Source organism: Selaginella moellendorffii, unplaced genomic scaffold (genome assembly GCF_000143415.4).
Source record: "Selaginella moellendorffii unplaced genomic scaffold, v1.0 SELMOscaffold_45, whole genome shotgun sequence".
NCBI lineage: Eukaryota > Viridiplantae > Streptophyta > Lycopodiopsida > Selaginellales > Selaginellaceae > Selaginella > Selaginella moellendorffii.
Genome location: NW_003314306.1, coordinates 635,607 through 656,302, shown reverse-complemented (window position 1 = coordinate 656,302; position 20,696 = coordinate 635,607). Strand labels below are relative to the sequence as shown.

Here is a 20,696-nt window from a genome sequence, read left to right as displayed (position 1 = left end):
AAGAAGACAAACGCAGTGCCTTTAGTCTAGAGCTACTATACTGGTGATTGGGACTAGCGAATCCACACGAGGATCTCGCGCTTCTCGGCCAGATCTAGCGACGATTAAGCTTGATTTTCTATGAATGCGCCCTCTACGCTCCAGCAACGATCCCAATGCGTGCGCGCCATCGCTGCCAGCGCCAGCCTCGCGGAGCTGCGAGCAATCCACGCTCGGATCCATCGCCCGGATCTCTTCGTCCTCAACAAGCTCATCCAGGCCTACGCCAGCCACGGCAGCCCGCTCGATGCCGCGGCGGTCTTCGCACGAATCGATCCGCGAGACCGGGATTGCTTCTCGTGGGCGCTGATGATCTCGTGCTACGCTCGCAATGCGCTCTTCGCCGAGGCCAAGACGATCTTCGACGGGATGCCCGAGTGGAACATGGTGGCGCTAAACTCGATGCTTGCAGCACATGCCCAAACAGGGCATTTTCTGCAAACCAATGAGTTCTTCGCTCGAATGCCAGGCAAAGATCTCATTTCATGGACCACGATCCTGAATCTCTACGCGCAAAAGGAGAGATCTACGCAAGTCAAACAGATTTTCAATACAATGCCGCTCGTGAATCTCGTCTCCTGGACTGTGATGCTCCATGCATATGCCCAAAGCGGGCATTTTGGGAAAGCTCAAGAACTCTACTCGCAAATGCCGCAACACGATGTTGTATCTTCCTCCCTGATCCTGGGAGCTTCTCCCAATCCCGACGCTGCGAGAGAGATCTTCGACGCAATGCCGATCCACAACACCGTCTCCTGGACGGCGATGCTCGCGCGCTACGCCCACAGCGGCCAAATCGCCAGAGCCGAGGAGATCTTCCACTCGGTGATGCGCGAGCGCGACCTCGTCGCCTGGAACGCGATGCTCTGCGCCTACGCCAGCGCCGGAAACACGCCCAAATCGATCGAGACCTTCGCCGCGATGCCCTTCTCGAGCCTCGTCTCGTGGAACGCGATGATCGCCGCGCACGCCCAATCCGGCCAGATCGAGGAAGCAAAGTGCCTGTTCGATCGCCTGCCGGAGAAGGATCTCATCTCCTGGAGCTCGCTCCTGGCGGGATTTGCCAGAGCCGGAGACACCGATCTATGCCAGAGATTCTTCGACACCGCGCCGGAGCGAGACACCATTGCCTGGAACTCCCTCCTCCTCGCCTACGCGCGCGCCTGCGATCTCCCGGCGGCCACCAAGATCTTCGACTCGATCCCGGAGAGAGATCTCATCTCCTGGAACGAGCTCCTCCTCGCATTCGCTCAGAGAGGGCATTTGCACCAAGCGCGAGATCTCTTCTCGCAAATGCCGGAGAGAAGCATCGCTTCCTGGGGGACGATGCTCGCGGCCTACGCCCAAACCGGGCACCACAGCGATCACGTCCTCGCCCTCTTCTTCGATCTAAACCTCGAATCCCTCCCCCCGGACGAGACCTCGCTCGCATCGCTGCTCATCGCTTGCGGGCATCTGGGCGATCCCGAGGTGGGCGGCGCGCGATTCCGCTCCATCGCCACCGATTTCGCGATCACGCCCACCAAGCAGCACTACTGCTGCGTCGTGGATCTCCTCTGCCGCGCGGGGCATCTGGCCAGCGCCAGGGATCTCATCAAAGCAATGCCCTTTGCGCCCGATCTGTGGGAGTGGTCGTGCTTTCTGGCGGCGTGCCGGAGCCAGGACGATCTTGGCAGCGTTGTCGCGGCGGCAAATCGCGTTCTTGGGCGAGACCCCCGCGCCTACGTCTTGGTCGCGAACGTATACTCGCAAAGAATCCCCCGCGAAGAACACTCGCAAAGAACACCGCGAGAATGGAAGAATCCCCAGCGAAGAACACGCGAAAAATTAATCTCCATTTCGGGCAAGTCTCGCGGATAAGTGGCCGAAAATTTGCAATAATCGACTGCCATGATCCCGCCCAGGTCCATTACTTCTTGGCCTTTTCCTTGTTCGTGACTCGCGAGTTTTGGAAGCTCTTGGAAGCTCTTGGCTATGGCGGCGCCGCTCTGCGATGGCGGCGGTGGCGCGCGCCTGCCGCTCTCGCTTCGCCTGCTCTCCGGCCTCATCAAGACTGCCAACGCGCTCATCCGCCGGAGCGACTACACCATCCGCCGCTGGCTGGGCAGCATCGAGGAGATTCGCTTCCCCGCCCTCTCCATCCCCATCTACGGCGTCTCCACCAGGGACATCGCGGCGCCATCGCTGGGCGATTCTTGCTGGGCCAGGCTCTTCATCCCCGACGACGCCGCCAAGAGCCCTAGCTCCTCCGCGTCGCTGCCCGTCGTGATCTACTACCACGGCGGCGGATTCGCGGTCCTCCGCCCGGATTTCCTCCTCTACGACATCTTCTGCCGCCGCCTCGCCAAGATCGCGCGCTGCATCGTCGTCTCGGTGAATTACCCGCTGGCGCCCGAGCATCGCTACCCCGCCGTGCACGATTCTTGCTTCCACTTCCTCAAATGGCTGCGATCCAAGGAAGCCAGGGACGCCCTCCCAGCCTCGGCCGATCTCTCGCGCTGCTTCCTCAGCGGCGATTCGGCCGGCGGCAACATCGCCCACTTCGTCGCGTGCCGCGCCGCCATCGCCGAGGAGCAAGCCCTACTGGATCCACTGCGCGTGAGAGGTAGCATTCTCATCCAGCCCTTCTTTGGCAGCCAAGAGAGGAGCCCCTCGGAGATTCTCCTCCGGAATGGGCCCATAATCAACCTGGAGATGACCGACTGGTATTGGCGGGCCTATCTTCCCGACGGGGAAGATCGCGACCACCCGATTTGCAACGTGTTCGGCCCACGATCGATGGACATTACGGCGCTTTCTCTCCCGCCAAGCTTGGTTTTGGTTGGCGAGTATGATCTCCTCAAGGACGCACAGATGAGCTACGCGCAAGGGATGGCCGCCGCCGGGAAGAAGGTCAAGGTTCTCTTGTATAAGCGTGGAGTTCATGTCTTCCACATCTTCTATCGCCTCAAATCGTCGCGCCAGTGCTTGAGTGATATCGCGCAGTTTATTCACGAGACGCTGGCTTGATTTAAATCTTTGGTAGCTAGCAATGGTTGTATTCTTTGCAAAAATCTGGGAAATGGAAAGAACTTGAGCACGAAACTGGGAAAAAATTTCACTCACTTGGATGGTGAATCGCGCAGATTACTTGTTTCCCTTCGCGTGTTCTAGTTTGAGCCACTCTCTACACTCTCCCGCTGTTCCAGTCGGGTGTGCGAGCTGCCACTGGATTGACAAGTCCTTCTGCATTGGTCGAAGAGATGAGTGGAAACCATAATAATCTATCCACTTACCAGGTCCTTCACGGCAGGGCCTCCCTTGAGCTGGAACTCCGCCATTATTTCCTTTCCATCCAGAAGAGGCTTCGTGTTCCATGACTCGTCCAATCCTGTATATTTCAGTCGCACCGTGCTCACTACATATGAAGTTCACTTTACCTTGTTTCGAGATGAAGTCCATGACGGAAGTGCACACCTTTGCTTTCTCTTGGGCATCCCAGGCTTGGTTTTCTAGCAGGTCGTTGAGTGACGAGAGTACTAACGCTGCCCGCCACAAATCCTTGATTTCCATGAGTTCCAATCCTACAAAAATTCGATCCTCAGCGCATGAGGAACAAACCCAAGCAAAAGCGTCACCTGCTTCTAGTCTTTGGACTTCTTCCCGAGTGTCTGCGGCGGCATGAGTGGTAATTGCTTCAGCAGCATCTGACAGAAGAACATCCTCGAGCCTGTCAAACTTTCTGGCGGATCGATGCAAGTCCACAACCTGAAACAATGTGTTAGTAGCAAATATCGATATACATGAAGAACCTACTCCGTCCGCATCAGCATTCTTAAGTTTCAGAGACTCTCGTATGATGAAGCTTGTGCTTGGAAACTGCAAAGCTGGAACAGTCAGTAAAACGACTTATTTGAGCATAGCTGCTAGCCTTCTTCCGCTTCTTTCCTTCGTATGTTGAATCCTGTAATGGAAAGAGGAGGGCAGCTAGCAAGAACTTCAACTTATGCTCTGCCTGCCAGTTAAGCTGCTAGTCAGATATGTGACTTTAAAATTAATCGAGCTTACGGTCAGGTTAACATTGACGAGCTGAAGAACGTCCCATGCAGCGTGAATGTGCTGCACACACAACCTGGAGATTGTAAACCAATAAGCACAACACCAAAACCATTGAACGGTCTACCTCTCCCATCCATCTACTAACAACGGTGCCGGTGGGGTAAAAACAGATCGAAAGAGCTTCAAGTCAAGCAGGAGTTCCATCGCCTGAGTCGGATCATTGCCTAAAAGCATAAGCTCGACCTGATTCAATCGAACGAAAGATATCAGAGATGTTTCATAGGGAGATTCAAGGCTATACCTCATGGCCTATTCTTTCTCTGCTTATCTTTCTTTCGAGAGCATCCCTCACTTCACCCGTGGAAGCCGCGGCCCGAAGATCGTCTTCAAGCTCAAAACCAAAGCGTGAAGCTGGAAAAACAATTGCTTCCTGTGATAAATATTGAAGTATCAAACAACGTTCTTACCAAATCGAACAGATCTCAGGACACGCAGCGGATCGTCGAGAAAGGTTACGTGTGGCTCAAGCGGTGTTGCGATTACGCCGACCTTTAAGTCCCGAAGACCTGAGAGTGGGAATAAATGGAGTTTCCGATTTTGCAGCTAAAAACACACTTGCCTCTATCGGTGTGATCCTCAACGTGCCCAGTGTTGATGTTGTAGAACAGACTGCCAAATTGGAAGTCAGGTTGCTGTAAGTTGGGACGAAGTTTACCTGTTTATCGTCAGGTCCCTGCGCTCTGCGTCCTGCTTTGGAGTTCCAAATTCCTGTAGCCAGAAGAAAAAGATACAAGGACTCGAAAAGCAGCATTCTTACCATGGTAGAAGGGATCCGGCTATCATCGGCATATGTCTCTGCTCGAAGGTTGACGAAATCAACCCAAACATCTTCGATTTTCATTCTTGCAGTCTCTAGATGCTTCGACTGGTCAGGATTGCTGGGAGGGAAACAAAAGGACAGGAAAGGTTGTCTCCATGAAAAACTTATAGACGCTTACCTCAGTATCACTCCCACGTTCTTCGTCTCCTCGCCAATGCTCTTCAAATACTCGTTCACCTTCTCGCAGAAATCGCGACCAAGCATGTTGTCCAGCGCAATATCGATATCGTAGCAATCCTTCCCTAGGAGCTGGAAGAACACGAGAATCAAACCAATTTTCTTCGTTTGAGACTAGAATCTCTCACCTTGTCACGAACCCATCCGCCGGCGACGCGCAGCTGCGTTCCAAGGCCGAAATGCCGCTCGACCGCCAGGAGCCTGTCAAAGATCTTCTCCTCCTCGGCGCTCAGCTTCACCGTGTCGCGAATTTCGACATCCATCCTCTTCCGCTTCCTCGCGGCAGCGTCCGGCAGCGCGCACATCGAGCAGCGCCGTGCGAATCGCGCGCAATGCAGCCTCGCGGCGAGCAATCGGGAGAGCGCGAACGATCCCGGAGTGGCGGCAACGAGCATTGATGCCCAAAAAACCCTAAACCCAAATATAAGGAAGGAAGATTCTCTTCGAATAATCTAAGGAGACTAGTTCTCGAGAGCTTCTCTCGAGGCCATGGCGAGCTCCATTGTGGTGTTTGATTTCGACTGGAGCCTCATCAATTGTAACAGTGATACATTCGTGGTGGAGCAAATGGGCGCTTCGGATCTAATGCGTTCTTTGCGAAGAAGTCTCCCTTGGACGGATCTAATGGTAACGATGAATTCTTTCTTCTCTCCTGTCAAGAACTTCCTCACTTGTTCTTGGCAGGATACTATGATGGTGGAGATCATGTCTCGAGGAAGAACTCTAGCCGAGATCGAAGCGAGCTTGCGAACGATCCCGCTCGATTCCTCCATGTCGAGAGCCATCAGAGCAGTAGCAGCAGCTGGGTGAGATTCGTTCTTATAAACTTAGTTCTTCCGAGAGCTTTGCCTTGATCCACTCTATAAGTTCTAAGATCCAACGTCTTGCAGATACGAGCTTCAGATTATTAGCGATGCCAACACGCTTTTCATCCAAACTATCCTCGACAACTTCAATCTCACTCGATTCTTCTCCGAGATTCACACAAATCCCGCGAGTCTTGACGATCATGGCCTGCTTAGAGTCCGGCCGTATCAATCTTCCGAAGTTCCTCATGGTTGCTTGATTTGTCCTCCAAATATGTGCAAGGTAGGCCTAAATACATACAAAGTTCTTTCTTCGTTTTCCAATTCTTTTTCAATTCCAGGGTCTTATTCTCGATAGAATTCTCAGCTCCAAACCAGCTGAAAATCGAGTAGTTTACATTGGAGATGGTCGAGGAGATATCTGCCCTTCTCTGCGGCTCAAAGTAGATGACCATCTTCTAGCTCGAGTCGAGTAAGTTGATCGAAAAACTCAGCTCATACTTTAACTTTCCTTCTCGTTTCTGGCTATAGATTTCCCCTGGCAAAGCACATAGAGAACAATCGTGAGATTTTCAAAGCCAACCTCCATCTCTGGAGCTCTCCAAAAGACATTGAAAACCATTTGCTTGATATACTAGACCTCAGGGCGACGTAAGATCAACTCTTCATGCTGTGTAGGCGGCCATGAACATCACAAGCGCCGTCGCAGTGGAGCGCACCCCATCTCGCATCCACACGCTCGCAAGAAAATTGAGGCTTTCCAAGACTGTGCGCATCAAAATTGTTATGCAAAACCAAGAACTTTCAGATACTCTCTACCTTCTATTGACAATGTTGTGTACTCGACACATCCACTGGGATAGATCCACGCCAGAGTTGGCGCGGACAGGATTCGATCTACACAGGAAAAAAGAAAAAAAGAAAGACTTTTAACAGCGAAGTAAAAGCTCTAGCTTACTTGAGCACTTCTTTGAAATGATCCGCGCATTCTTTGCAAGGATACATTCTCGAGATGATCGCCATAAGCTCTCGCACGTCCTTTTGCTGCTGTCGTGTTGGCTTATCTGGATACTGCAAATCCAAAGAAACTTTCGTTCAGAAGAGCAAAGAAATTCGGGGGATCCAATATACCTGAGCTGCGAGACTGTGAAGAAAAGTCCATGTAGCTCGTCCCAGATCTTCTCTTGTAACAGGAGATTGTAGCGAAGTTAAATCCGGTTGTAGCTCCTGGAAGTTTAATTCCAAGTGAGAACGATAGAGAGAAGAGGACGCATTTCTCTCTGGTACTTACAGACTTACATCGTGATCATCCAGTGGCAACGGTTGAATTGCGCTAGAATTTTGCGGAAGGGACTCGCTAGTGGCGATCAGGGACTTGCCAGTGGCAATCAGGGACTCGCCGGTGGTGATCAGGGATTTTTCGCCAGCGATCCTGGCGAAATGCACACCTTTCCATCGCCGATCCTCCTCGGGCGCAACAAGCCAGTGGAAGAAATTTCGCCCCGCCTCCACCCAATGTAGCAGCTGCTGCCGCTGATTCACGCGGCATCTGGCCCAGCTCGTGTTGTCACCGCCAACACAAGCGACCCAGCAATCACCGGCCATGGACGAACCCTAATATCGAAACAAGCTTAAGCATTTTTTTTACTTTCTAGGGGTTAAACATCTTGAAGCTTAGAATTGTTCCACATAAGGATGCTCACCAGCTTGCTGGCATTCCCTTTTGATTAGAGTTAGTATGTTTTCACATCTAGGATCTTATGGTAATTTTTAGAAAAGTGAAAGGGCTAATTCATCCCATCTGAAAACATGCTTTTTTCCTTTTATTCTTTTTATTTTGGTTATGTGAGTGTATTTTACCATTCATTCTATATTTTTCTATCAACTCTAAAACATTTATTTAATTTTATTTGGCCAGTATATAGAAGTGTTATGATCTATAGTATATTCTACAAATTATATCTTACACTTAGCAAACCCCAAGTTTCTTCTAAGTTTATCTACTTGTCCCAAGATATCAATCATGCAACAATAATGTGAGAAACACCATAATTATAGAGTATTGATAGGATTTAGATATGTATTTGTATGATTTATGTAATCTACTCATTGAAGAAATAGCTGACTACCTCACTCTATATGAAATTTTTAATATGAGAATTGGCCTGTGAGTCTTAAAATCTTACAATCTTTTTTAATTACTGTTAATTATTATAATTACATGTTTCCTATTAAAAAAAATTTCTTTAATCTATAATAGCCTTAGAACTTTTATTTCTGAAACAATAGGCTACATCTTAGAAAATGAATATTCTTCCATAAATATTAGCTGATTATTTCTATTGTTTTATGCTACTTATAAGTATGTCTAAATAAAAACATATATTAGTAAAACAAATTGGTATTAAATTTAAATAAAAATTAGTGCATGGAACTATAAGATTTATTCATTTTATAAATTTATAAAAAAAACTCTAAAAATAAAAGATAAACTATTTAATACATTTATTATTATTTATAGTATTTGTTGCCCACAGCTGTGTATTCGGTGATATTGAAGAATATATTACTAAATTGCAATCATCTTGTAAACTAAGAAAAGTTGGTAAAATACAAATTAACTGCTCCTTACTTTTACAATATATATTTATAGACCATTCTACTATATTTATTTGTGAATATAATACCAAGTTACCATCATTTTGTAATCTCAAGTAACATTGGGTAATAGTTTTTTTCATAGTTAAAGTTTGCCATAACTTAGTTTTTCCTGAATATAAAACTAAATTGCAATTTAAATGTAAAAACAAAATAATTTTAGAATTTGGAGATATCAAATAGTCATTTGTAAATAAAGTATGATGAGGTTTATGTTTAGAACCACTATATAAAGTACTTTTAAATATATTACAATCCTCAAGAGATTGTGCACTTTGAATATTATAAATTTCTGATTCATAAGAGCCATCTCGACTATAATAAATTTGATATTGTATGGAGGTTAATATTGCATAATTTGCAGCAGCTTCTATCATTTTAAGGGAATTGTAATTTAATAAATTTTTAAAACTATTATACATAGTTACCCCTTTTATTCTTCTATTTGTACTTCCACTTGATGCACAATTTGGAGGTCTTCCTATAAATCGTGATAATTTTATGGTTACTATTCCTAATGATAAAGGTATTGTAATAGCATGTGACCAATTTTCTGGATAATCATCTTGTTGACTAAGAGTTGAGATTATAAAATCTATAGAATTTACAATTGTTTTCATATCAACATCATTTGTGCTTCCTTTAAATCCAAATTCAATTGATGCACTCTCAATTTCAAAAAGAAATAATATGAAAATAGAATAAATTAGTTGGTAGATTACCATTATGATTTTTTCAAAATGTAACCAGTTAAGTTGTATTTTAGCATATAAAATACAACTGCTTTTGACGACCAATCCTAATTTTTCTGGCGTAACCTTAATTTTGTCATTCCAAGACCCTTGACTTTTGAAAAACTTATTATTGACCAAAGAGAAGAGTCCCTAATTAAGGAGCTTGAGCCTCCCTTTGGCTTGCACAGATATTCCTCACTAGTTGCTACTACATGTAACTAGTTCTTTGGCGAAGGGTAGTGCAGGGCTCAATCAAGCCTCAAGCATTATTCTTATTCTTGCCCACATGCACCCCGAAAAGAGCCACCATAGTGCAAGCAAAACTTACAAAAGCCTCACAAGAGAGAACCCAGCCAAAAGAACACAACACCAGTGTTAAGGCACTCACAAATCACTTGGGACTATTAACTTTCCCTAGTCAACACTAATAACAATGAGAAATTATTGAGGGAGCCCTAGATGCCTTGTAAGGGGATTTGTTGAAACTCTCCGATTATCGCGACTCAGCTCAAGCCAATTCCAAAACACAGAAATCCTTGGGATGAAAGTTATATCTATAATCAATAACACTTCCACATATAACCTAATATATAGCATCTTGTTTACTGGGAGAAATCTCAATTTTAAAGACATGGAATGTACTGTAGTGATGGAACTCCTACAGAAGTTAAATGCTCCAAAAATTCAATTCCAACTCAGAACAAGGGGAGCTCACGCATTTCTCTGGTATACAGACTTACACAGTTGCAATTGTTAAATTGCAGCAGATTTTTGTGCGCGTGGCAATTTGTACCTTTCCGTCGCAGATTGCCAAAATTTAGAGCAGCTGCTGTTGTTGATTCACGTGGCATTTGGCCCAGTTCGTGTTATCCCCGCCCACAGAAGCGACCCGCGCACCCAAAATATTGAATCTAAAGCATAACTATAAAATTATAAATTCTTACAGCCAGCGAATAGTGTTGTCCACGCGATTAAGCTTGGCTCAAAAGGCATCTTTTCGATCAAATCTCTAGCGTCTCTAAGCTTGCCCGCTCGTCCCAAGGTGTCAATCATGCAACAGTAGTGCTCTCTAATGGGAGAAATGCCGTGATCATAGCTCATTGATAAAAGATTTGATGATCCAGCAGTCACGTCCCCATGGTGGCTACAAGCCGTGAGAACATTGATGAAACTCGTCTTGTCTATACGAGAACCATGGATTTTCATCAAGTGGAATTGCTCGAGAACGCTCTCTTGATTGCCATCAGATTGAAAGTATAGAACAGTTCTTGCGTTCCAAGAATCTAGATCTCTCTCGGGCATTGCGTTGGATGTTCTTATGGCATCTGAGAGATTCCCATTCATGGCATATCCTGCCACCATAGAATTCCAGGCCACTATATCTCTCTCGGGCATTTGGGTGAATACCAGCTTTGCCTCGTTAACGTAGCCATGGAGGTTAAACGCTGCCACCATGGTTGTCCACGAGATTACAGTCCATTCTTTCATGCTATCAAACGTAAACTTCGCCTCTTCAAGGTTCCTGGCAATGTACCCCGAGAGAAGAGTGTTCCAACACACAAGGTTCTTCATCGGCATCTCGTCAAAGAACTTCCTTGCCTCGATCAAGAGGCCTCTCTCGACATGGGCTGCGATCAAAGTGTTCCAGCTGACAAGATCACACTTGGGCATTCGAGATAGCAGCTCCATGACTTGATCCAGATCGCCATTCGATCCACAGGCCTCAAGCATCGAGTTCCAAGACACGATGTCTCTCTGGATCATAGCGTCAAAGATCGCGCGAGCTTGGAGCAGATCCCCGGTCTGACCCAGTGCCGCGATCATCGCATTGCAACACACGATGTTTCTCACAGGCATTCCTTGGAACAAAACCTTGGCCTCCTCCAAATGCCCGCTCTCAACGTAAGCTTTGAGGATTCCTCCCAAAGTAACGATGTTCTGCTCGGGAATTCGATCGAACAGGCCTCTGGCGAGCTCCAGATTCCCGCTCGATGCGAAAGCTTCGATCATGTACGTGTAGGAGACGAGATCCCACTCCGGCATTTGATCAAACGTAGACTTAGCCGCGTCCAAATGCCCATTGAGGATGTAAGCCTGGTAGAGCGAAGTCCATGACACAATGTTCCTGGTGGGCATTTGAGAGAATGTTCTCACGGCATCTGAAATATTCCCCATCTGGCCAAACACGAGAATCATGGCTGTCCAAGAGACCACATTGCGTTCCGGCATAGAATCAAACACTGATTTTGCTTGAGAAAGATGGCCTTCTTGGGCAAATGCTTGGAACATGGAGTTCCACGATGACAAATCTCTGAGTGGCATTCGATCAAAAACAATCTTAGCAGATGTGAAATCGCTATTGTGCACAAACATTGCGATCATAGTGTTCGCTGTGATTAGATTCGTGCCTGGCATCTCAATGTATAGCTCATAAGCTTCATCCAAATGCCCGCTTTGGGCAAATGCCGCAATCAAGCAATTCCACGAGACGAGATCTCTGCACGGTATCTCCTCAAACACCGCCTTTGCCTCCTGAAGAAACCCATTCCTCGCGTACGCCTGGATCATGAGATTCCACGAGAAAACATCCCGCCGCTCCATCCGATCAAACACCTCCCTGGCAGCACCCACATCCCCACATCCCCCAAACATCTGGACGAGCAAATTCGCGAGATACCCATCGCTCCCAAGCCCGCTCTCCACAATCGCAGCGCAGATCCTCCGCGCCTCGCCCAAATCCCTCCTCGCAGCACAGCCCTTCGCGAGATCCGCGAAACTGGACACCGCCGCGGCAGCCTCGATCTCCTCCCTGCTCGCGCCATGCCCAATTCTCATAAATGCTTGCGTCCGATCGATCGTCCGATCCATCGCAGCTCCATCTCTTTCAGCGCCAGCCAGAGATTTTTAAAAAGGGAGTGAGAGAGAGAAAGAGAGAGACGCTCGCTTTCCCGCCAAGCGGCTGGCCCAAGCGCCGTACACGCGTACGACCGGGGCGCCAGGAATATCCCCAGAGGATATACCCGTTGAATGAAACCCTGGCCGCCTTGTTCTTCCCTTCTGTGTGTTGTGTGTGAGGCTTTGTGAAGAGAGTTCTCTCTTGTGAGTATTTTGCCTTTGGCCAAGTTTAAGTGTTTTTTTGTCAAGTGTAATAGTAGCCTCCCCGAGGGAGGAGCGCGCCTGTGGAGCTCGAGAGGGCGAAGCTCCAGAGGTCCATTTGGGATCGAGAGGGCCGAGCTGAGCTCCTAGAGCTGCGAGGCTGCCGCTCCGGGCTTGTGCTCCGGATTGCCAACTTTGAGTCGGGTCGAGTGTTGGATCCTCGCGGTGCCGCTGCGACTAGGTTTTGTGGCTCTGTGTCGGTGGATTGGAGCAGCGGCTGAGCTTTCCAGGCCTCGAGCTCGCGACTACAAGGTGAGTTTGTGGAGAAGTAGAGGGAAAGAGTGAGAGATTGTAGAGAAAGAAGAAGCTGTGAAGTTCTGGGTTTCTAGTTCTAGTCATAAGAGTGGTGTGCTAGGATTCAGTGCCATGCTGCATTTTTCATTCAGTGGCTGTGGTGGAAAGTCTCAAATCTGGAAGTTGTTTTAGAAAAATTGTGTTTTTTTTTTTTTTTTTCTTTTTGTTCTTCTGGCTTTAAGTTTTGTTTAACTTTGACAGGTTAGCAGAAGAAGATGAAGGACACCAAGTCGAAGAAGGCCGCGGCAGCCGATGCCAAGGCCCAGAAGAAGGCTGAGAAAGAGTGAGTTTTTGGGTCAAAAGCTTGGATCTCTAAAAACATTGACGTTTCTTTATGTCTTAACAGGAAGGCTATAGAGAAGAAGCTTGCCGCAAAGAAGGACAAGGAAATGAAGAAGCAGAAGAAGGACAAGAAGAAGAACGCGGCTGATCCCAATCAGCCAAAGCGGCCAGCCACGGCCTTCTTCGTCTTCCTGTGAGATTTTTTATCTTCCAAGTTTTTCTCTCTGTTTTTCTTGTTTCCATGGTTTGCTCAAGATGGTTGTTCTAATGGCACGGCTTTCAGGGAGGAGTATCGCAAGACTTTTAAAGACAAGCATCCCAACATCAAAGGAGTTGCAGCTGTAAGAAGCTCTCTTAAACACTGAGATTGTTTCTAATGGTTTCTTTTGTTTTTTTTCTCTCAGGTTGGCAAGGCCGGAGGTGATGCATGGAAACGGCTCACTGAAGAGGTACACACAAAAAGAAAAAGAAAAAGAAAAAAAAATTGGTTCTTTTATGATCGACTACGGTTTTAACAGGAGAAAAAACCTTACCACGACAAAGCTGCGCAGAAGAAAGCCGACTATGAGAAAACACTGACCGAGTACAAGAAAAAACAGGTTTTTGTTTTCTCCTTTTTTGCTTTGGGGCTGACGATCTTGGCTTAAGCAGGAAGAAGATGCCAAGAACGAGAAAGAAAACGGCAAGGACGACGATGAGGAGATGCAGAGTGAAGTAAGTTCTTTTGCAAATTCCCCTTTTTTTTTTGGAGCTGGTCTGAGTGGACTGGTTTGGCTGAATTTCCAGGAGGAAGAGGAGGAAGACGATGAGTGAAGGAAGAAAGAACTGTGTGCGTTCTAACTATGACCCATTTCTCTTTTATTTGTATTGTGTACATTTCCAAGCATTAAAGTGGGTTTGTATTAAGTATTTTATGCTATAAAAATATAAACGACTAGGCTTTAAGCCCTTTAAGAATCTTAAAGAAAAGGTAGCCTAGGGATTCGACCCCTTGACCCTTCTCAGCCATGGCGGAGATTGCGCGGCCATAATACCGGGCATCTTTCGGAAAGCAAAGACGCAATACAAGGGGAAAACCTCCGCCTTAAGTCGCCCATCTTCCTGCCCAGCTTGTGCTTGAGAGCAAACTCTTTGAAATTGGCATGCATGACGAGCTCCAGACTGGTAAGCTTCTCCCACGCGTCGAAGAACACAAGGTACTCCGGGCAGTCATTCACCACGCCCTCCAATGCAAAGTAGTATTCGTTCCCAAAGACTAGCTCCTCAATCACGGGTTGAGCTTGTACACACTTTTGGACAACTCCATGTTGCCCATCGACTTTAGCTTTTCCAAAACCACGCGGTGAGAAGCAATCGTGCTCCACAAACTTGGCTGCCTTAGGGCTCGAGCTCTCTCCTCAGCCTCTTTGATTCTTTCTGGGGAGAATACTTGTGCACTCCGAGTCCCTCCTCTCCCGCAAGCCAGATCCAAGAGACATTTGAAGCTTTGTAGCCGCCATCGCCAGCAATAAACCTGGAGAAGAGGCGCTGTTTTACCATGTTATTAAGTTGCCAAAGGCGACTCTTTCTCTTGTTTCCCTTGCAATTCATGTGTAACCTTTATACTTACCTTTTTTTGTGAGATCACCAAATAGAAACCATGTATATAAACCGAGATAAAAGTGTTGGCGTTTACGACCATGCCTTGAGCTAGAGGAGAACAGATATTTTTTGCAAAAGAGTGAATTTAAGTAAAGCTCATAATGCTACACAACGCTTTTTGCTAAGAACATCTGCCACCCAACGAGGCTCTGAAAACTGTAAGGTAAAAAGGAAGAAGCAGATACACCTTTCTCCTCCAATCCAACGGAGACTCCAACGATCATGAGATCCAGCTGCCTGTTGCTGTAGCAAGTTCTAGAGATTCATGCGCCCTGCTACATTGCGTGGCCTTCTCTCCTTTTATTTGTCCTGCCTCTGATCCACTTAGTTTCTCACTCGCTGCACTGAGAAAATGCTTATAATTTAGACATTGGTGCTCTTTAAATATCAATACTAAAAGTTGTTATTGGTTTGGTATATTGGTTATTCTAAGAATAATCAAGGATTTAAAAATCATCAGCATTGGGCGGGTGGTTCAGCTATAGACCACCATATCTACAACAAGTGCGAGCACAATCTCCACCTGATGGTATGCTACAGGCTTTATTCATCTGAACTCTTGTGTTTATATTTTTCTTTTATGTAAAATTCTATTTTAGTATAACTTAGTTTTTGGTTTGCTTAAGCAAACTTGAAGGAATATACTGTAAAATATGCTTGAATACTTTGTGATATCTAATGGTTGTTATTCATTTAGATTAATCTTGTATTTATAATTTATAAACATTCCAAAACACTTCCTAGTATATTCTAGTTTATTTTACTATTCATATATTATAAACATGTTTATAATTATTGATAAATTGGATCAATAAATAATAGTAAACAAGACTACTATTAAGGAAACCAAATGTTGCTGCATGCAATGTGCAGCAAATTATTTTCCACATGGCATATGGATAATTTAATATACAATATTTTGATACTTTAAATTGCATCATGTCCTATGTTGTTACAGAAAAAAGCTTAAAAATTTCTTTAATTAATACTTATAACATATGATTTATCCAATTGTCAAATTTTGAGGAAAATATAATTTAACAGACTATATGTGCAAGATTTATTAGATAGTGAGTGGTTATTATGCTATGAATTTATGGGGAAAAATCTTTTGACGCAAATTGCTGCAAATTCAAAATGCTAGGATAACCTACATGATTTTACAATTGATCTCACTACTTTAATAAGTAATATGCCTTTTAATTTTCTAAAAGCTGAATTTTTAATATCACCAAATCATAAATCTTATTTTTATTTTTATTTAGATTGCATTCTTGTTTTATATATAAGAAATGTTATAAAATGGTATAAAGGATCTTCAAATTTTAAGAACTGTGAATGTAAAATAAAATTATTGTATTATATTCTGAAAATTCAATTGTGGTTTGGTCTCCTAATATACATTGTTATAAGAAGAGAAATTTTCTTACAATAAAGACATTTCTTTCTCTTCAAAGTTACTGTAATTTACTAATATATGAATCCCATCAAAACACATTTCCAAGAGTCTCGGTTGGTCTTGGCTTCGATTTTCTTTCCAGCTGTGAGAGCCACCACGAAAGTCACGTCGTCAGCGCTGGTTTTCATCTCAGCGTAGATAAAGTTTGAAAGCAAGCTCACTCTTGGCATAGCGCAGTCCAGCACACCTCAGTTCGTTAATTACCCCAATTGTCGAGAGATCTTCGAGCCCAAGACTACTGAACCTGTGCTGATGTGATCGGGACTGGCAACTCGACAGTGAAGAGCTCGACGGCCTCGTTCTCTGCGGGTTCACGACCACCTTTCTTGGAGTTTTGCAGTCAAGACGAGCCCAAGCTTCGTCCTAGACCTGCTGGAGAACCTCCATGGAAAGCTCGCATAGTGGATGGATCTTTCTTTCTCCAGCAAAAGCTTAAATCTGCCTCTTCGCTTGTGGTGCTTCGATCTGCAAGGCAAGGAGATCAAATCTGCCTTCCACTAAGTAAAAGCGCGTGGGAGCAAGCGGTGTTGGTGATCATTGTATGATTTCAACGCCACTACCTTAAAGTGCCGTGGACCGGAGCAGTAAAAAGACCCCAACTTATGTTTATGTCTTTTGTGGCATTAATAAGGGATACAAAATATTCTCGAGATTATTATTAATGCAAATTATCAACATGTATATTTTAAAAATATCTAAAGATAAAAAAACAATTACAATAACTCATATGACATATTTAAATGAACAAGCAAACTATTGAACTAATCATTGCTACAGCTGAATGAACATGCAGCAAATTATTCAAAACTAGGTGGCATTATAATAACGTTTGGTGTTCATCTGTTTATTTATCACATATGTCATGTATATATGTGAACTTTTATCAAAGATGATAAAATGTTTTTATTATCTATCTACAGTAAATAAATTTTTGCTGCGTATGGTTCCTCTTGGAGGTCAAAGCTTATCAAAATAAAGGTTCTTTTAGATTGAAGCTCGTTAATAAAATCCACGCAGCAGATACTCTTGCCACCAGACACAACAATTGTAGTGAATGCTCGCTTTTCTCTCCACTTTGATACAATGGCACATGAATGAATCCAGAAAATGATGAAGCGTGGATTGATCATCCGGCAGCTCTGCTCCCTCTCTGGAGCAGTGCGCGTAGATCGCGCTGCCGATCTGCAAGAATACACCGCGCTTCTCCAATCCTGCGTTGATTCCAACGATCTCGCCAAAGGCAAACGCGCCCACGAACTGATCGCCAATGCCGGGCTCGAGCAGCACCTCTTTCTGGGGAACTGTCTCATAAACATGTACGTCCGGTGTGGCAGCCTCGAAGAAGCCCACGCGATCTTCTCGAAAATGGAGGAAAGAAACGTTGTCTCCTGGACCGCTTTAATCTCCGCAAATGCCCAGTCTGGAGCTTTTGCGCGGGCATTTGCGCTCTTCCGGACAATGCTGCTCGAATCCAGCGCCGCGCCCAACAGCTACACGCTCGTAGCGATGCTCAACGCATGCGCGAATTCGCGAGACCTAGCAATTGGGCGATCGATCCACGCCATGATATGGGAGCTCGGGCTAGAACGAGAATCCACAACCGCGACGCTTGTGGGTAATGCGATGATCAACATGTATGCCAAATGCGGGAGCCCGGAGGACGCCATCGCGGTCTTTCTGACGATACCGGAGAAGGACGTTGTATCGTGGACCGCCATGGCCGGAGCTTACGCCCAGGAGAGAAGATTCTACCCAGACGCCCTAAGGATATTCCGGGAAATGCTTCTTCAACCTCTCGCCCCCAATGTGATCACCTTTATCACAGCGCTTGGCGCGTGTACAAGCTTGCGAGATGGCACGTGGCTCCACTCTCTCTTACACGAGGCCGGTCTGGGGTTCGATCCTCTGGCCGGTAATGCGCTTATTAATATGTACGGCAAGTGTGGGGACTGGGAGGGAGCGTACGGCGTTTTTAAAGCCATGGCTTCCCGCCAGGAGCTCGACCTAGTTTCTTGGAACGCGATGATCTCCGCGAGCGTCGAGGCGGGGCGGCACGGTGACGCCATGGCGATCTTCCGGCGCTTGCGTCTCGAAGGTATGCGCCCCAATTCCGTGACACTGATCACGATTCTCAATGCTCTTGCGGCTTCTGGCGTGGATTTTGGCGCTGCCAGGAAATTCCATGGCCGGATCTGGGAGAGCGGCTACTTGCGGGATGTCGTCGTCGGCAACGCGATCATCAGCATGTATGCGAAATGTGGGTTCTTTTCCGCGGCCTGGACTGTTTTTCGGCGGATCCGGTGGAAATGTGACGTGATTTCGTGGAATACGATGCTTGGAGCCAGCGAAGATCGCAAGAGCTTCGGCAAAGTCGTGAATACTTTCCATCACATGCTCTTGGCGGGGATAGACCCGAACAAGGTGAGCTTCATTGCAATTCTCAATGCCTGTTCTAATAGCGAAGCTTTGGACTTTGGCAGGAAGATCCATTCCTTGATCCTGACTAGACGACGGGACTACGTAGAGAGTTCTGTGGCGACCATGCTCGTCTCCATGTATGGGAAGTGTGGGAGTATTGCAGAGGCGGAGCTAGTTTTCAAGGAGATGCCGCTGCCTTCCCGGAGCTTGGTTACTTGGAACGTAATGCTCGGGGCATATGCACAGAACGATCGATCGAAAGAAGCTTTCGGAGCGCTCATGGAGATGCTGCAAGGTGGTGTTCTTCCGGATGCTCTCAGCTTCACCAGCGTTCTCAGTTCGTGCTACTGCTCACAAGAGGCTCAAGTTCTACGAATGTGTATCTTGGAGAGTGGCTATCGATCGGCCTGCCTGGAGACCGCACTTATCAGCATGCATGGCAGGTGTCGAGAGCTAGAGCAAGCTCGAAGTGTGTTCGACGAGATGGATCACGGGGATGTGGTCTCGTGGACAGCCATGGTTTCAGCGACGGCCGAAAACAGGGACTTCAAAGAGGTTCACCATCTTTTCAGGAGGATGCAGCTGGAAGGAGTTATTCCGGATAAGTTCACGCTGGCTACGACTCTGGACACTTGCCTGGACTCCACGACTCTGGGACTAGGGAAAATCATCCATGCGTGCGTTACTGAGATCGGATTAGAAGCGGACATCGCTGTGGAGAATGCACTGCTCAACATGTACTCCAACTGTGGTGACTGGAGGGAGGCCTTGAGCTTCTTTGAGACGATGAAGGCTCGAGATCTCGTCTCGTGGAACATTATGAGCGCAGCCTATGCTCAAGCTGGCTTGGCTAAGGAGGCTGTTCTTCTCTTCCGTCACATGCAGCTAGAAGGTGTGAAGCCAGATAAGCTTACTTTCTCTACAACGCTCAACGTATCTGGGGGCTCAGCACTTGTTTCCGATGGCAAGCTCTTCCACGGCTTAGCAGCTGAGAGTGGCCTTGATTCAGACGTCTCGGTGGCCACGGGACTGGTTAAGCTCTATGCCAAGTGTGGCAAGCTAGACGAGGCCATCTCCTTGTTTCGAGGAGCTTGCCAGTGGACCGTCGTGCTTCTCAACGCCATTATAGGAGCACTGGCTCAGCATGGATTCAGCGAAGAGGCCGTCAAGATGTTCTGGAAAATGCAGCAGGAAGGCGTGAGACCCGACGTCGCGACGCTCGTCAGTATCATTTCTGCATGCGGCCATGCTGGAATGGTTGAGGAAGGCTGCAGCTCCTTCCTTACTATGAAGGAGTACTTCGGAATATCTCCTACTTTGGAGCACTACGCCTGTTTCGTGGATCTCCTTGGACGAGCAGGACAGCTCGAGCATGCCGAGCAGATCATCCGCAAGATGCCGTTCGAAGACAACACTCTGGTCTGGACGAGCTTGCTCGGGACTTGCAAGCTTCAGGGAGATGCCGAACTTGGTGAGAGATGTGCTCAGAGGATTCTAGAGCTGGATCCACACAACTCGGCAGCTCACGTCGTTCTCTCCAACATTTACTGCGCTACTGGAAAATGGAAGGATGCAGATGTCGATAGAAAGAAGCTGCTCGACCAGAATGTGAAGAACGCCCCTGGAATGAGCTGGCTCGAGATTGGAAAGCAGGTTCACGAATTTGTCGCTGGTGACAGATCACATCCACAGACAGACGAGATTTATGTCGTGCTCGACAAGCTTGAGCTGCTGATGCGAAGAGCTGGATACGAGGCGGACAAGGGACTTGACGCTGAAGACGAGCTTAAGGAGAAGGCGCTCGGCTATCATAGTGAAAGGATAGCCATTGCTTTTGGATTGATAGCAACTCCTCCCGACACAACTCTCAAGATCGTGAAGAACCTTCGTGTCTGCGGCGACTGTCATACTGCTACCAAGTACATCTCTATGATTATGGGAAGGGAGATCATCGTGAGGGACAGCCTCAGGTTTCATCACTTCAGTAATGGTACGTGCTCATGCAAGGACTGCTGGTAGAAGACACAGAGAATGGAGTCATTCTGCACGTCTTGGAAAGACTTGCAAGAAATCGTCAGCTTCAGGTAAAGCACAGTAGATGCGAACTTCTCTTG

At 46.7% G+C, this 20,696-nt stretch overlaps 8 protein-coding genes across 9 annotated transcripts; 5 read left to right on the top strand and 3 right to left on the bottom strand.

Annotated features, from left to right (window-relative positions):
* Positions 1-120: 120 nt before the first annotated feature.
* LOC112350047 (pentatricopeptide repeat-containing protein At4g02750-like) lies at positions 121-1,899 on the top strand. The gene has a single exon (XM_024685510.1). The coding sequence runs from the start codon at positions 121-123 to the stop codon at positions 1,897-1,899; it is 1,779 nt and encodes a 592-aa protein (XP_024541278.1).
* A 13-nt stretch (positions 1,900-1,912) lies between these two features.
* Positions 1,913-3,123, top strand: LOC9655877 (probable carboxylesterase 18). Its single transcript, XM_002980659.3, has one exon. It carries the CDS (start codon positions 2,014-2,016, stop codon positions 3,046-3,048), a length of 1,035 nt encoding a protein of 344 aa, XP_002980705.2. The 5' UTR covers positions 1,913-2,013; the 3' UTR covers positions 3,049-3,123.
* Positions 3,007-5,578, bottom strand: LOC9656325 (putative CCA tRNA nucleotidyltransferase 2). Its single transcript, XM_024685594.1, has 16 exons — positions 5,263-5,578; positions 5,076-5,206; positions 4,895-5,015; positions 4,793-4,845; positions 4,697-4,746; positions 4,545-4,643; positions 4,379-4,488; positions 4,202-4,320; positions 4,087-4,150; positions 3,950-4,033; positions 3,835-3,897; positions 3,657-3,786; positions 3,459-3,602; positions 3,315-3,409; positions 3,145-3,264; positions 3,007-3,093 (listed from the first exon to the last, which is right to left on the bottom strand). Exons 1-15 carry the CDS (start codon positions 5,527-5,529, stop codon positions 3,166-3,168), a joined length of 1,629 nt encoding a protein of 542 aa, XP_024541362.1. The 5' UTR covers positions 5,530-5,578; the 3' UTR covers positions 3,007-3,093; positions 3,145-3,165.
* On the top strand, positions 5,572-6,772 carry LOC9655876 (thiamine phosphate phosphatase-like protein). The gene is made up of 5 exons (XM_002980658.2): positions 5,572-5,761; positions 5,819-5,940; positions 6,025-6,223; positions 6,282-6,412; positions 6,472-6,772. Exons 1-5 carry the CDS (start codon positions 5,624-5,626, stop codon positions 6,593-6,595), a joined length of 714 nt encoding a protein of 237 aa, XP_002980704.1. The 5' UTR covers positions 5,572-5,623; the 3' UTR covers positions 6,596-6,772.
* Positions 6,268-7,550, bottom strand: LOC9656324 (FAD-linked sulfhydryl oxidase ERV1). Of its 2 annotated transcripts, XM_002980519.2 has the most exons (6): positions 7,240-7,550; positions 7,072-7,167; positions 6,899-7,011; positions 6,760-6,837; positions 6,581-6,706; positions 6,268-6,478 (listed from the first exon to the last, which is right to left on the bottom strand). In XM_002980519.2, the coding sequence occupies exons 1-5, from the start codon at positions 7,543-7,545 to the stop codon at positions 6,598-6,600; spliced, it is 702 nt and encodes a 233-aa protein (XP_002980565.2). In that variant the 5' UTR covers positions 7,546-7,550; the 3' UTR covers positions 6,268-6,478; positions 6,581-6,597. The 2 variants fall into 2 exon arrangements, with proteins under 2 accessions (XP_002980565.2, XP_024541375.1); XM_024685607.1 differs by having other exon boundaries at positions 6,268-6,706.
* A 2,712-nt stretch (positions 7,551-10,262) lies between these two features.
* LOC112350046 (pentatricopeptide repeat-containing protein At4g02750-like) lies at positions 10,263-12,167 on the bottom strand. Its single transcript, XM_024685509.1, has one exon. The coding sequence runs from the start codon at positions 12,165-12,167 to the stop codon at positions 10,263-10,265; it is 1,905 nt and encodes a 634-aa protein (XP_024541277.1).
* A 194-nt stretch (positions 12,168-12,361) lies between these two features.
* LOC9656323 (HMG1/2-like protein) lies at positions 12,362-14,012 on the top strand. The gene is made up of 8 exons (XM_002980657.2): positions 12,362-12,740; positions 12,984-13,065; positions 13,129-13,257; positions 13,348-13,405; positions 13,469-13,513; positions 13,583-13,663; positions 13,716-13,778; positions 13,851-14,012. Exons 2-8 carry the CDS (start codon positions 12,998-13,000, stop codon positions 13,875-13,877), a joined length of 471 nt encoding a protein of 156 aa, XP_002980703.2. The 5' UTR covers positions 12,362-12,740; positions 12,984-12,997; the 3' UTR covers positions 13,878-14,012.
* A 3,238-nt stretch (positions 14,013-17,250) lies between these two features.
* On the top strand, positions 17,251-20,688 carry LOC9656322 (pentatricopeptide repeat-containing protein At1g11290, chloroplastic). The gene has a single exon (XM_002980656.2). The coding sequence runs from the start codon at positions 17,272-17,274 to the stop codon at positions 20,599-20,601; it is 3,330 nt and encodes a 1,109-aa protein (XP_002980702.2). The 5' UTR covers positions 17,251-17,271; the 3' UTR covers positions 20,602-20,688.
* The last annotated feature ends 8 nt before the right edge of the window (positions 20,689-20,696 follow it).

Coding starts and splice junctions, on each gene's coding strand:
- LOC112350047 (XM_024685510.1), top strand. CDS start 121: ATGAATGCGCCCTCTACGCTCCAGCAACGATCCCAATGCGTGCGCGCC.
- LOC9655877 (XM_002980659.3), top strand. CDS start 2,014: ATGGCGGCGCCGCTCTGCGATGGCGGCGGTGGCGCGCGCCTGCCGCTC.
- LOC9656325 (XM_024685594.1), bottom strand. CDS start 5,529: ATGCTCGTTGCCGCCACTCCGGGATCGTTCGCGCTCTCCCGATTGCTC. Junction 4,644..4,696: donor TGAGGATCACACCGATAGAG/GCAAGTGTGTTT, acceptor TCCCACTCTCAG/GTCTTCGGGACTTAAAGGTC. Junction 4,151..4,201: donor TTAGTAGATGGATGGGAGAG/GTAGACCGTTCA, acceptor TACAATCTCCAG/GTTGTGTGTGCAGCACATTC.
- LOC9655876 (XM_002980658.2), top strand. CDS start 5,624: ATGGCGAGCTCCATTGTGGTGTTTGATTTCGACTGGAGCCTCATCAAT. Junction 5,941..6,024: donor AGAGCAGTAGCAGCAGCTGG/GTGAGATTCGTT, acceptor AACGTCTTGCAG/ATACGAGCTTCAGATTATTA. Junction 6,224..6,281: donor GTCCTCCAAATATGTGCAAG/GTAGGCCTAAAT, acceptor TTTCAATTCCAG/GGTCTTATTCTCGATAGAAT.
- LOC9656324 (XM_024685607.1), bottom strand. CDS start 7,545: ATGGCCGGTGATTGCTGGGTCGCTTGTGTTGGCGGTGACAACACGAGC. Junction 6,838..6,898: donor CATTTCAAAGAAGTGCTCAA/GTAAGCTAGAGC, acceptor TTTCCTGTGTAG/ATCGAATCCTGTCCGCGCCA. Junction 6,707..6,759: donor CACAACATTGTCAATAGAAG/GTAGAGAGTATC, acceptor TGATGCGCACAG/TCTTGGAAAGCCTCAATTTT.
- LOC112350046 (XM_024685509.1), bottom strand. CDS start 12,167: ATGAGAATTGGGCATGGCGCGAGCAGGGAGGAGATCGAGGCTGCCGCG.
- LOC9656323 (XM_002980657.2), top strand. CDS start 12,998: ATGAAGGACACCAAGTCGAAGAAGGCCGCGGCAGCCGATGCCAAGGCC. Junction 13,258..13,347: donor ACGGCCTTCTTCGTCTTCCT/GTGAGATTTTTT, acceptor CACGGCTTTCAG/GGAGGAGTATCGCAAGACTT. Junction 13,779..13,850: donor ATGAGGAGATGCAGAGTGAA/GTAAGTTCTTTT, acceptor CTGAATTTCCAG/GAGGAAGAGGAGGAAGACGA.
- LOC9656322 (XM_002980656.2), top strand. CDS start 17,272: ATGATGAAGCGTGGATTGATCATCCGGCAGCTCTGCTCCCTCTCTGGA.